This window comes from Halichoeres trimaculatus, unplaced genomic scaffold (genome assembly GCF_033239565.1).
Source record: "Halichoeres trimaculatus isolate MK-OKI-2021-1 unplaced genomic scaffold, fHalTri1.1 fHalTri1_scaffold_13, whole genome shotgun sequence".
NCBI lineage: Eukaryota > Metazoa > Chordata > Actinopteri > Labriformes > Labridae > Halichoeres > Halichoeres trimaculatus.
This window is the reverse complement of record NW_027437191.1, coordinates 33,656,649-33,671,740: the sequence shown is the minus strand read 5'-3', so window position 1 is coordinate 33,671,740 and position 15,092 is coordinate 33,656,649. Positions and strand designations below refer to the sequence as shown.

General features: G+C 38.0%; 1 protein-coding gene across 12 annotated transcripts in view; it reads left to right on the top strand.

The window, feature by feature from the left end:
- The window catches only part of otofa (otoferlin a), a 137,491-nt gene that overhangs the window by 72,038 nt on the left and 50,361 nt on the right, over positions 1-15,092 (top strand). For all 12 annotated transcript variants that reach the window (XM_074685555.1, XM_074685554.1, XM_074685544.1 and 9 more), the window contains exons 6-8: positions 12,730-12,803; positions 13,251-13,383; positions 13,511-13,565. In XM_074685555.1, the coding sequence (XP_074541656.1) occupies positions 12,730-12,803; positions 13,251-13,383; positions 13,511-13,565 (262 nt within the window). The remainder of the gene's footprint in view (positions 1-12,729; positions 12,804-13,250; positions 13,384-13,510; positions 13,566-15,092) is intronic.

Below are 15,092 nucleotides of genomic sequence, written 5' to 3'. Positions count from 1 at the left end.
CAATGAAAAAAAATCAAAGTATTTCCTAATTTTTTTAATCTTGAAAAAAATTTTAAGATATTTTTTTTATTTCAAAATTTTTTGAATTTTTTTAAACTTATTCAACTTTTTATATTAAAACAATTGTACATAAATTTAAATGTATTCTATCGAAAATAAAAAAAAAATCACATTTTAAAGGCTAAAAATATAAAAACCTTGTTTATATTATTATCCTCTAGATTCTTACAATCTATTGTATGTAATTCAGTTTATTGTCTTTATTGTGAAGATAAAGTAGATTTTGTGGCTCAGGAATGCCTTTTTTTATTATTTTAGATGCAAAAAAATAAGTATTTGCAAAATTTTAAAATCATTAACATTTTTGAAGATTTTTTTTTAATTTGATAAAAAAATTTTTTTTTTTTTTAAGTTTTTCAGTTTTATATTCATCAAAATTATTTTACTCAAATTTAAATGTAATTTATTAAAAATAAAAAGCTTCTAAAAAATTAAAAATTAAACAAAAAATATTTGTTTATATTATTATCCACTAGATTTTAACAATACATTGAATGTAATTCACTGTATTGGCTTTATTTTGAAGATAAAATAGATTTTGTGGCTAAAGAATGACTTTAATCCAGGTGAGCTGAGGAAAAATGTGATTTAGTGACTTTTAGTGACGTCTGGGACAGACAATAGTGACTTTCCTTACTGAGGAGTTGGCATGTTGAAACTAGCAATGTTTCATTCAGCTTTAATGATGTTTGAAACAGGAAACAGCCTCATTCTTTCTGCTTTTTCATGACTATTCATGACATGAATAATTAAAAATAATCTGTTAATAGTGGATTATTAGGTTATATGGTAATCTGGGGTGTTAAAAATAACAACAATGGTGGTTTTTGTGAACTGTTTCATGTTGTACTGATCACACAGGACACAGTTCACCTGTTGTGGGACAGGAGTGATATAATTTGTCAACACCGCCCTGTCGTCTAATTATTTGCAGATATTAAAGAGATGTTAAACTGAACATCAAACAGCAAATACAACAAATCTGTGCGCAGCTTTCCTTAACAGTTTCAGCTAAATTTAACCAATCTGAGCTCATTGGTGTGAAGACAGGCTCTGAAGGCAACATAACAAACTCAAACAGCACAATCAATAAGTCATGCCCTCTGAACAGAACGAGCTCTTTCTTGAATAAAGACAGAAAAACAATTACTGAGTGCTGTGAAGTGTTTTACAGAGAAACACTGAAGAACGGGGTTGAATTATTTCTGATGTGATGGTTTCTAAACCCAGCTCAGCCCTGCTCTTTCCACCGTGGATGCCTGACCCAGCTTTACTGCCGTCCTGGGTACCACAGGCTGAGGTGGCTTCAGTGTAAACCTCCCCCAGTTTAATATAAAGAGCAGGGCAGAGCTGCTGACTTTAATTGAAGTCTGATAACATCAAGGAGCAGCCTCCACACTGTGAGGGAGGCACTCAGTGGATGTCACCAGTAAATGGGTCTTTGGATGTAGCTGGCTGCCTTTGAAGTAAAAACCTCGTTGAGCGGAGCTCGTTAGCTGGATATGCTAACGTTTTCAGATTTATTTAGAAAGCATCAAGAAATCCAGATCTTAGTTCATGTCAAACATCAGCTGTGAGCCGTCTCCTCACACTTTATGGAGTGTTTCATGGCTCTCTGGCTCAGGCTGTAATCTGCTGTCAACACTTATCAGCGAATGAAACGTTGGATCAGTGACCTGAGAGTTTGCTGACACACAGCGTTTCCTGATAAGCCTTCACATGTTCCACTTCTGTCAGAGATGAAGTGAAGTGAATGACTTTTCTTTTCCTCATCAATCTGTTTTTTTCTTCAGCTGTGACAGACGCTGATTGAAGCGGTTTCTTTTTTCACTTCCACCGTGTTCCCTCCAGGGGGAACCGCTCCGTGTTTTGTCAGCTCTGCTCTGCCGTGTTTTGCTGTGGCTTCTCTCAGTTTGTGTGATTGCACGGCGTGTTGGTTTGATCGCCAAGTGTGAGAGCATCTCTTTGTTGTTCTTCTGTTCCCAGCCCCGACGAGGCAGCAGACGATGACGACATGAGGACGTGCCTCTTGGGGTAAATCCCTGCTTCTGCATCACCTCAGTGTTGGCTCAGACAGGAGTGTAAGCTAGGATACTCGCTTTAACTGGAGCTGTTCCTCCAATGAATATTTATGAGATTACATAAAAGGAAAAGTCTTTGGTCTGGTGTTGGAAATTACCCTTGGTTGCTCATGTACGCTGTTTCTACAACAGCTAATGTTCTTTTGTTCTCGTCCCGAACCAGAAAACTAAACAGATCCCCTGGGACGTTGCAAAAAGCAAAAGTCAACATTCAGTCTGTATAACCTGGCAGCAGTCAAAACCCAGGGATTTGTTCCAGCCAAGTTGATGCAACGACAGAGTAAAAAATGCAAGAGTTGGAGAATGAAATATTTAAAAGAAAAGATGTTTCTCCTCCTAAAAAAAGAATCTGTTGTGTAAAGACTCCTCTCTGCGTCTGCGGTCTCTTTACTGTCCTCACTTTGCTTCCCCGCCGTGTGTGCTTTTAATATTCACACGCATATTAAAATATTACAGCAGTATATTTCCTCCCGCTCACACACACCCGTGAAACTCTAAAGACACATAATGTTTGCTGTATGTGGGCTATGAAGGCTAGATGTTCTCTTTGTGTTTTGGTAGGGGCATTAAAGTTGCATGAGCTTCTAACCATGTGACACTAATGAGGCTAAAATTATGAGCAAACACTTGCAGGATCACAGGCAAGGAATATCAATTAACTTTCCTGAAGGCAAGTGAAGTTCAAATGAAGCAGTAACACAAAGCTGCACGAAAAGAGACGTCGATATATGCTCAGTCTCAGGCGTGAAGTCGCATATAAACAGAGGTCCTCTGCAGTCGTAGTGCAAAGTTAGAGCAAGGGTCTGCAACCTGCGGCTCTTTGACAAGTTTAAGATTTTAATTCTGTGTCAAAAGATTGATATGATGCCAACATGCTGACTAAGTATTCATGCTTGATATGTGCAAAAGAATAAACAAACAACAAAAATTTGAATCTTTTAAAAATAAAATCATTTAATTTTTTTTTCAAATTTACAATTATTGAATTTTTTTGTGAATTTTTGTGAATTCAACATTTTTGAAAATTTTCAAAGATCTATTAAATTTCTTATATTTTTTAAGAAAATTTGCATTTAAAAAAAATGCTAAGTTTTATGGAATTCCAAAAAAATTCTAAATTTTCCAAAAAAAAAAAAATCAGATGTTTTTTAAGAAAATTTCCTTTTTTTTTAAATGCCAAGTTTTATGGAATTCCAAAAAGTTCTAAATTTTCAATAACAAAAAAGAAAGATATTTTTAAGGAAAATTTGCATTAAAAAAAAATACCAAGTTTTATGAAATTCCAAAAAGAACATTGGTAAAATTGTTGAAAATGTATTAAGTTTAAGACTTTTTAAATTTTTGTTTAAAAGATTTTGAAAATTATTTTTTTCATTTTGTTTCTCAGTGTAAAATTTTTTGAAATCTTGCTATTTTTTTTAATTTAGCACTTTGTTATTTAAAAAATTAAGCAATTTTGTTAAATATTTTTTATTTAAAATAATTGTTTTTTTTTGTTTTTTTTTATTTATTCAAAATAGAAAACTAAGACATCACAAATTTATAAATTCAAAAAACTCCCCATTTAGATAATTAATTAGTAGAATTTCACTAAGTTTAGAATTCACTACACTATATCTTCTTTATTGTGGACATATAGTAGATTTTGTGGCTCCTGAATGTCTTTTATCCAGGTGAGCTGAAGTGAAATGTCTCCTTGGAAAGTAAAGGTAGCAGATTTCTGGGTTAGAGGAACGTTACTCTATTCCTGCAGCAGGGAAATAAATCTGCCAAAAGAAAGAGAGCATCCTAAAAAAAAAAAAAAAGCGAGGACCGCAGAGTGTTCAATAAAGGCTCCGGAAAGAGAGTTCTGGTTTAGTGAGCGTCCTGTTCCCTACCTGTGCTATCAGGTACAGCTGATCTTTGTCTGGCACCGGTCCAGTGCGTCCTCAAAGCTTGAGAACATCCTTATCTGGTCTCTGTATGTCAGAGAGGAAGAAGCTGTGTGTAGGGTATCTCAGTGAACTCCATACAGCAGCTTATCCAGAGCAGAACGTACGATATACGTCAATGAATAATTGATCACCTGCAGGTTTTATTTTTTATCCTCTCTTCAGTCGTTTATTTCCCTCTGCAATTGAGTCACTACAGTGGTTTTCAAAGCTCAGCACAGTTGAGTGAACTAGGCTCGTTATTTTAAAACACTAGGTTACTGCTAGATGAAAACTTAGGCTACCTTTGCAAAGGCTAGAGTCTCTGAGTCCAGGTTGATATCTGACCCAGTAAATCTAGACTCATCTTTATTCAAAAAGCACATTTCATACTGCGAAGCATGCTGCCCAAAGTGCTTTACAAAAGAACAAAGAGACAGAAAATGAACGGCATGTGGAAAATATTAAAACGCTAAAACCAGAGGGAATATGGTGGTCATAAAAAAATAATCATGATGATAAAAATTCATTTTATTTATAGAGCAACATTCAAAACTCAGAGGAACTGAAGAATCATTAAAATGAAAATTAAAAGCCTCAGAGCTGTTCCCAGTATTTTGTTTATAACAGAAAATATTGTTGAAGAGTGTTTTATTCACTCTCTTGTTTTGTCCATCTGCGTGTTTTCATAACTGTGCCGAGCTTTGTAAACTACTGTAGTGACTCACTTGTAGAGGGAGATAAACGACTGAAGAGAGGATAAAAAATAAAACCTGCAGGTGATTAATTATTCATTGACGTATATCGTACGTTCTGCTCTGGATAAGCTGCTGTATGGAGCTCAACGAGACACCCTACACACTGCGTCTTCCTCTCTGACATGCAGAGATTAGATTACAAATAAATCAAACCAAACAAAACAACAGCACACATACACACATGCAGTACAGTCCATACATATAACTGTTACAATTAATCGGTTAAAACATAAATAAGACTGAAAATACTGTGATAATTTCACTAAAATGTAAAACAAATTGGATGATACGTGTAAAAGATACCGTTATGCATTTCCAGAGGATGGCGCTATCGCAGTAGCAGAGATTTGAGGTTATAGAAGTGTTGGGAGATGGACCTTGATGGTGTGTGTGGAATTTGAAGGAGATTGGACTTTATACGACGGAGTTACTATGACTTCCTGATTCATGGCAAGATTTCCGAGTTCGGGGTGGCGCCATAGACACACCCATTAACTACAGGACTTTACCTGATCAGTGATGCTTTATAAAGGCATGACAGAGATTTGTGAGCAAAATTATAAGGGAGGAGTTTTTAACCATATAGCAAAACACATGACTTCCTGTTGACAGTAGGTGGCGCTGTACTGTAGCCTGAAAACAAGAAATGCACTGGGGCTGTGACCCTTAACACTTAAGTGAGTTTTGGTCCTGATCCCACATTGTACATACGAGCTATTTATGTTTTAATGAATCGGAAAAAATGGTCAACTTTAGCGGTTCATTGTGGCCACGCCCAGTGAGTTACAAAAAATCCATGAATAGATTTTAATCATCTATGTGTGTAGTATATACAAACCAAATTTGGAATTGATCTGAGAAAAAACCAAGGAGAAGCTTCTTCAAATACGTACCCTATAAATCATCAAAATCTGAGTCTAAATTCAAATTGCGAACTTCCTGTTTGGAATTCACTTTGGTCATAGAGACTTTTTTGGTAGGTCTAGGGATGATAGTCATGCACAAAAAGTTTCAGGCTTGTAGCTCAAAGTAGCCGGAGGGACTTCAGTTTTAAGCCACTTGGGGGTGCTGTGGAGCATAAATTTTATGCTTAAATGCTGGAATCATATCACTTTACACTGAGACTGAATTTTGTGGCTAGGTGCGTTTGCTTTAACCCCAAGATGAAGGCGCGCAATTTGGAGTTAAACCACAGAGTAAAACACATGCCTTCCTGTTAACAGTAGGGGGTGCTGTACTGTAACCTGAAAAGAAGCTTGGAGATGCATTTAGGCCATGACACTAAGCACTCGTGTGAATTTTGGTCCTGATCCAACATTGGACATAAGAGCTACTTATGTTTTAATGAATCGGAAAAAATTGTCAACTTTGGCAGTTCACTGTGGCCACGCCCATTGAGTTACAAAAAAAACATGAATACATTTTTATCATCAATGTGCCTGGTATACACAAGCCAAATTTGGAATTGATCTGAGAAAAAACCAAGGAGAAGCTTCTTCAAGTATGTACCCTATAAATCATCAAAATCCGAGTCTAAGTTCAGTTAAGTGAACTTCCTGTTTGGAATTCACTTTGGTTGTAAGGGACTTTTTTGGTAGGTCTAGGGATGATAGTCATGCACAAAAAGTTTCAGGCTTGTAGCTCAAAGTAGCCGGAGGGACTTCAGTTTTAAGCCATTAGGGGGCGCTGTGAGGCCTATATTTTGGCGCAATACTGGAATCATATCATTTTACACAGTGACTAAATTTTATGGCTAGGTGTGTTTGATTTAACCCCAAGATGAAGGCGCGCAATTTGGAGTTAAACCACAGAGTAAAACACATGCCTTCCTGTTAACAGTAGGGGGTGCTGTACTGTAACCTGAAAAGAAGCTTGGAGATGCATTTAGGCCATGACACTAAGCACTCGTGTGAATTTTGGTCCTGATCCAACATTGGACATAAGAGCTACTTATGTTTTAATGAATCGGAAAAAATTGTCAACTTTGGCAGTTCACTGTGGCCACGCCCATTGAGTTACAAAAAAAACATGAATACATTTTTATCATCAATGTGCCTGGTATACACAAGCCAAATTTGGAATTGATCTGAGAAAAAACCAAGGAGAAGCTTCTTCAAGTATGTACCCTATAAATCATCAAAATCCGAGTCTAAGTTCAGTTAAGTGAACTTCCTGTTTGGAATTCACTTTGGTTGTAAGAGACTTTTTTGTTGGTCTAGGGATGATAGTTATGCGCAAAAAGTTTCAGGCTTGTAGCTTAAAGTAGCCCAATATTTTTTCGCAAATACTGGAATCATATCATTTTACACAGTGACTGAATTTTGTGGCTAGGTGCGTTTGCTGTAATCCCAAGATGAAGGCACGCAATTTGAAGTTAAAGCAGCAGAAGAAACAAACAAAAAAAAGAATATTCCTAAGAGTTTCAAGAGGGTCTTCGCCCTGGTTTTTAGGCTTTGGCCCTAAAAAGTAACAAGTAACAAAAGCATAAACATTTGTCCAGGTGGTAGCAAAACAGGAGCTTCAGATCCTTCTATAATGGGTATGTTTGCCTTTATGTAAAGCCCCAAAGGGGTTTCAGATGAACAAATAACAGACATCAACACTCTTCTAATGGCAAATCAAACCCATTTAAAGTGTCCATTTCAAAGCAGGACGACAGCTGATTATTCCCCATCTCACCACCTTTATAAAAAGTATGAACAGCAGAATTAGTGAGCATTAATGTCACACCGCTGAGCTCAAAGTGCAGACATTAATAGCTGAATCAATGCGTGTCTGTTAAATTGGGTAGCCAGTGTTTTGACAGTGGCGTGATATTTTCATGCTGTGTGATGCATGCGTGTGGCTTGCAGTTAATGCAAGCTCAGTTTGCTCGCCATCATTATTTTTTAGTAAGCAATCATTCTTCCTGTGCACGTCATATATGTTTTACATTAAAGTAGACTGATGCTCAGTTCAGTTTCTACACATTCTCTTAAAAATCACACTCTGGGGGGGCGGCATGAAGTCAGATTTGTTGTGTCAACTCGTAAAAAGCAGAGCCAGCATTATGATGAATCCTCCTTATGGCAGCATAACAGTATCTCTGCTTTAAAAGAGCTAATGTCAGCTGAAAAGAAGGCGTTTCCTCCAGCACAGTCCTCATCTTAAACCAACCACCACACTTCCAAAACATTAGCTTCTTATCAAAGAGCATGTTCCTGTTTGACCGTCTGCAGGCGAGATTAAAGCTAGATCTCTGGGGTTCACTACAATTTACTCACCTTTCCTCTTTTCCTTACCCCGCAGCTTCGACGTGCACATTAAAGATGAATTCATCACGGTGGGGAAACTGTTTAATGCAGTTAGAAATGCCTTTTTTAGGCAGGGGAATGGAAATCAAGCTGCCAGGTAGCCGTGAAAAACCTCAAGGGATTATTCCTCTCCGGCGAGATCGTTCATCTTCTCTGCAATTTACACGCGTAATGAGGCAATATATGCAGGCGTTCATGTATTACTAATTTTCCCACAATAACCTCCCAGATATACAGCAGACCTTCACACAAGCCTCACATACGTGTACATATGTTGAATTCTCAGCTGCTTCTATAGCTAATAGATCATTCATGTCTTCGTTTTTTGTTTTGTTGATGCGAGTAATTGGATGCTGCCTTTCAATTCTGCTGCATTGGCCTTGTTTATATCAAAATAAAAGAAGGAGTGAGAAAAATAGGTATTCATTCACACTCTCAACGAGCTGACTTCTGAAACCTCAAATTCTGAAGCATTAATTTGCATTTTTCAATAGTAAGAAACTACATTCCTGAGCTTTCTTTGCTGTACTTACTGACACCTTCGAAGGTCGCTTTCTGCCATCAAATCAACGCAGGGCGATGACTTCTCTGAAAGAACTTTAAAGGTTCAACTCATTTAGATTCAGTCACGGCCTCCTGGTCCTGCTGAAAGTGTCTGTCTCTGATGTTTGTCCTTGTATTTGTTCTTGCCTTGGCACAGCAAAGGAAAAGAAAAGAAAGCCAGAGACAGGTAAGTAAAATACGAGGCGTCTCCAGGAGAATATCTTGTAGAGTTTGAATTCTCTCTTCTGGTTTTCACTTCTTTTTCTGAAGACATGCTCAGATCTTTAACTTTATCTGCTACAGCTTCATGAAATGTAAAGTCAATGCTCCTGTACGGACTTGTCTGTTATTGCCACTGGGGGCGCCAAAATCAACACACATGAAAGCTCCACATGTGAGCTAGCTACAGGGTGTCTGCATCCTTGAAAAGTCTTTAAAAGTCTTAAATCCATGTATCTAAAATTAAGCCTTAAAATGTCTTAATTTCATTAAAAAGTCATAAGCTGGTCTTACCCCTATTTCACACATAAAGCGTGAGCACCACACTGTGCAGCGCCGAGGTTCTGGGACACTGCCCAGCAGTGTGTAGTAGGAACTGCATACTGTTTACTGCTTTTGCATGTAGTCTGACTGTTCTGTTGGGTCTGTTTTGTAGAGTACCTCTCTGGTTTCAAGTTTCGGGGGGCGGAGCTACAGCTGATGATTTTTTAATTTCATTTTTTACCTTTATTAAAAATGAACAAAACAAACTCTGGATAGCTTGTGACATTTTAGTTATTTTGTTAATCATACCACAACAGAAACATCATATTCGATTTTTAATTTTACACCAAAAGTTATTTTGTTTAGTTAGAAAAATCTGGAAGGGATTGACTTCTAATTTTTACAGTTTATGAATAAAACACTTATATCAAATCCAGAGAAAGTTATTGGTTTATATGGGCTTTGATGAATTTGTAGAAGTAAACACCTTTTTTACAACTAGAGGTGATAAGATTTACCAGTTCTTGTCACCTCAATCCTATCTCACCAACCATCTACCGTTAGTGTTGTTGTGTTGTAGTTGTAATCCCGACTCATTCCAGTAGATGGCAGTAATTCACCAAAACCTGCCTGCATAGACAAACAGTGGCTGTTTTCGAATTCGCCTACTACATACTACTTTCATAAGCAGTATGTAGTATGACTGTTCAGTTGGGTTAATTTTTGTAGTATGCTACGCTGGTTTTTAGTTCGAAGAAAACGGAAGTTGGCTACGGCTGACTTTTTTTCCCAAAAAAACTTTATTGAAAATGTACAAAATAAACAAACCACAAGTAACTTATCTGCAAATATATTGCCAGAGAGAGCATTTTATATTAACTTTCAGTGGTGGAGATGATGAGGATTTAAAGATAAAAAAAGAAATGGCTCTTACGTTTATATTCCTCTGCTACTCCGGTTGTTGTTGCTCCGCTCTCTGCCATTTTCACTTCTGATATGGGACCAGGCGCGTTGCATTGTGGGTAACAGTAGGCAAAGCAGACTGGTCCGATGCATACTGTGGATTTTTCCTGATTCAGTACGTCATCTGGGTGTTTTTCCTCATACTACAACTCTGACATTTGTTCATATACTGCATACTGCATACTACATTTTGGTCGATTCAGTAGGCACTGCTAGTAAAGTATGCAAATTCGAAAACAGCCTGACTGTTCTGTTGGGTCTCTTTTGTAGTATACTACTCTGGTTTTAAGTTTCAGGAGTTGGAGCTACAGCTGATTATTTTTTTTAATTTCATTTTTTACCTTTATTAAAAATGAACAAACTAAACCCTGGAAAGCTTGTGACATTTTAGTTATTTGGTTAATCATACCACAACAGAAACATCATATTTGATTTGTAATGTTAAACCAAAAGTTATATTGTTTAGTTAGAAATATCTGGAAGGGATTGACTTTTTATTTTTACAGTTTATGGAAAAAACACTTATATCTAATCTAGGGAAAGTTATTGGTTTATATGGGCTTTGATGAATTTGTAGAAGTAAACACCTTTTTTACAACTCAAAGTGACAAGATTTACCAGATCTCGTCACCTCACTTCTATCGCACAGATCGTCTAACGTTAGTGTTGTTGTATTGTAGTTGTAATGGCAACTCATTCCAGTAGATGGTGGTAATTCACCAAAACCTGCCATTTGCATTGACAAACAGCATTATCGCCGTGCATTGTAGGAAACAGTACGCCAGGTAGACTGGTCCTTCCATACTGAGAAATTTCCTGGATCAGTAGGACATCAGGGGATTTTTGGCATACTGCTGTTTTTGCAAGTTTTCACATACTGACTACTACATACTAAATTCCGGCCAAAATAGTATGCACTGCTAGTGTAGTAGGCAGTTTGGTAAATAGCCTATCTTCATGCTAGCTGGCCAATTTGGGGCTGTGGCTAAGCGCTAATTTATTGAGGGTTGGCTGGATGGCGTCTGTTTTGATTGCAGGATCCTCATCCATCACCCATATTTATTGCATTTTCAGCCTGAAGTTTCATTCAAGGTGGCATCAAAAAGTCTTTAATTTGACTCACTGACACCTACAGATACCCTGTTTTTACAAGGGAAGAAAAGCTAAATTTGCACACAGATAATTTGAGGTATGTGTTTCTGTATTTGTAAAACTCTACTTTAAAAGCTCTTTAGTTTTACTGTGACAGTTGCATGTTCCCAGACGTGCATTTGGTGCCACTAAGATTTGTACATTTTAAATGATCTTTAGTGTCTCAAAATTCAAGTTTAACGTCCTTTAAAACTCTTGTAGCTGCCACTACAACCTTCATGCTAAAGAGCCCAACAACTCCACCCTCCTCTGCCTCCCTCCCTCCCTCCTCTGCTGTCTCCTGCATCATGCACTCACCTGTCCACCTGTTACCTGCCTTGCTGCTCTGCACTGTCTGCATCTGACAGGTGAAGAAAATGGAAATATAGCAGAAAATCAAGGGATTTTCTTTTTTTGCTGGGGTGAATTTATAGAGATCTGAAGGCTTTTTCTCTGGTATGTATCAACCTTTTATCACACAGTGTGTGTTGGGTGTTTATCTCCCTGCTTCTTACTGTTAAAGCAGATTGGATGAGACAGCGTTATCGATCGATGAATTGCTCTGGGCCGTGGTTGTCTGTTCAGGAGTGTATAGAGTCCAATGTGCCTCTTTAATAGCTTGTCAGTCTCTCTGTGATAAGTTAGCTGCTTGATTAACTTCTTTAGTTTCTGATGTGACTTTTCGAGGTGTTTTCCAATGAGCCCTTCAGATTTTCATGCTTGAATCAGAAATTCAATAAACTTGTCTATTAGCTGGGAACATGCAGAGTAACACAGGCTGTGAAGAGGAGGAAGGCATCCTTGACTTTGTAAGGCCTTGAATTGAAAACTAAATTGATTTTTTTGCCATTATACTAATTCAGAGTTCTGCTTTTGATTTGATATGACATGAGCAGCCAGTGTGAATTTTCTTACAGATCAGTCTTCCAGCCTTTAAACGAAACGTTACTTTCCCAGTGTTGTGTCTTCCTCCAACTGAGGTTGAAGCCTCCGGAAAAGATCAAAGCGGAAACTGAACTCTGATACGCCTGATTCTGACAAAAGGAAAACCTTCCTATTCATTAATTTCCTGACATGGATCCATATCCTCAGCAAATTGGACGGTCTCGCTCATTTTTAATTATTAAGGCCCCCTCATTTGTCGCCCCGCTGATGGCATCGCGAGCTCTTTGTTGTTGCTGTGATATGTGATCCAGTTAATATCAATGTGGAGACACAGGATACTCTTGTTTTGTGATTGAGGGTCTGGAGGATTGTCGCTGACGATGGGGATTGGGGGGCGGATTGAATCCACTGGAATGAAATGTCTAGCCGAGTAACAAAGATGTCCAAGATATAAGGACGTTACGGTGTTGGGTAACGTTTTGATTGTGTCCGCCGATGGACGGCGTTTCTGCTCCTTCTGTCCATCCATTTCTCACTGTGTCTGTCTGCAAATACAAACTTTAATAAAACCAAAAGTTAAACCAAGTTCTTCCTCTTTTCTTATCTCCCTCTCCTCCTTCAGAGCGGGGAAAGGAGTTTTCTCAGCCATGAAGCTCGGCAAGATCAAGAGCTCGAGAGACGATCACAGGAAAGCAGGTACAGACACCAACCACAGAAGACAGTAACTCACAGAAATAACCATAAGTCATTACTTTTTCAAGAAAAAAGCTACCCTGAGGGTTTTTTATTGAGAGCAACCTGACAAAGAACATCTCAAGGCCGATTTTCAAGGTGTTATTCATCATTTAATGCAAATAAGAAGGAGCAGCGTGAAAAGGCTGCCAAAGCAAGGGCTGTGGCAGGATTTATTAGCTGTTTGGTTACAAGCCAGGAGAGTTGGACACCTAATTGCATCGTCAAAGTACAACACCCTTAAAAAGTTTTAACCAAACTTTCCTTATCTTTTCTCATGTGGAGCTTGTAGTCTTGTTCCCATTGTTGGAAAAATCTAAAAGTTGTGGAATTCATCTACAAATTTTGGGGACAAACTCAGGAAACTTGGAGAACCCCCATCAGGTCTTGAACTGTCGATTGATTTTAAAGGTGCAGACGAGCCGGCCATCCTGGACATGGAGGACCTGGACAAGAAGGCGATGCGGCTCGCAGGAACCCTGGACCCTGACACCATCTCTCTGGCCTCTGTCACGGCTGTCACCACCAACGTTTCAAACAAGAGGTGAAGAACTCTGCATGTTAATAAATTTACAAATGAGTGCGCGCACAGTCAGTCAGTTTTGCACATATGAAACTCTTGGTGCTGTTAAATTAAACAAACAAAAAAAAATCCTGTTGAATTCCTTCAGGTCAAAACCAGACATAAAGATGGAGCCGAGCTCTGGACGACCAGTTGATTATCAGGTATGTGTGACAGGGTGTTCAGATGTTTTACAACTAATTTGATTAACATGTTCCTCAATATTTACTCATACTAATTTGGTAAAGATGGGTATTATTTAAGTTCTGAATCCTTATTGTTATAAATATTATTATGATTATTAGCATTAATACTCAGGCTAACAGCACCACCTCTTCCATCACCTTTGAAGCTAATTCAGTCTTAATTTAAAGCTGCAAGCATCTCCGTTTCACCTCCACTGCCAAGGTTTCCTCCCTTTATAATGTGTGTTCCACATTCCATTTTCCCGCCTTCAGTGAGTCACATGACCAGCTGCACGGAACTTTCAATCAGTGTGTGACATCATCACCAACTGCCACCCTCTCAGGAGTGAAACTGACTGAAGTTCTAAAACATCTCCTCACAGATGCCACAATTTTGACCAAATCTCTCTAAAAAAAAGATATTTTATAGTAAATTGTGTCAGGAATCCATCCATGTCATTTTTAAAGTTGTACCACTTTTACTTTTTGGTGTAGAGGCCTAACTCCTGCAGCTTGTGTGGAGCTGGATCCTCCTCTCCCATTCATTCTAACAGGGGGAGCTGAAAGGGCTTCTTTGGGGTTCACCAACTTTGAGGGCTTGTCATTTGAAAACCGTTTGAGAAACAACAAATTCATACATAGCTTTTGTAAATCAGGGACCACTCTGTCATCTAAGTGAATTTCAAGCCAATACCATTTATGGCCTAGGAGGAGATCATTTTTGAAAAAGGCCCAAAAATTTGGCCGAATTTTATTCTGAAATGCAAATTGACGGTTTCCTGTTTGAGATAGATCAAGGATGTCTGTTTATAATTTGTGTGTCTCGATGAGACAGACATTTTGATGTTGGTTTGATCTCTCTACCACATTCCTACTGCCATTGAGTCGTTTTAGTGTGCCTAGGTGGCACTAGAGAGCAAATTTTGGTATGTTTGGGGTCAATTTTTGTGTTGTATCAAATTTTTGGTCAACTATGAGGGTCATTAGTGCAAGTTCCCTCATAATATCAGGTTTGTAAAATCCAATGTAGAAACTTCTGTTTCTTTAAATCTACAATATATTTCTTCAGAAAGATTTTTAATAAAAGTAATGAGATGTAACATATATTTCAAAACATGCTGTGCTGACAGGAGGCAAACACAGCAAAGCTTGGTGTTTCTCTCCTCTTCTCAACTCGGTGCAAAGCTGAGCTTTCAAAAATCATGACGTCATAAAAACATCATCTTAAGCATGCCTTTTTAAATTATCATGGCAGCTTGCCTTTAAAGAATATCTCAACAAAAAAACATGAAAATCACAGTTTCCATCAATCCTCACCCATGACCTCTTTGTTTCACAAACACTCCGGTTTTAACCCAAAACACGATTCTTCCTCCAACAAGGTTATGAAATCATGTTGTAATAATTCGCTGCTGACTCACCCTCTGTGACTTTTTCCCCTCCTTGCTCCTCCTCATAATTGGTAACTAATTAAGCCAGAGGGATACTTCCTGAGAGTAAAAATCT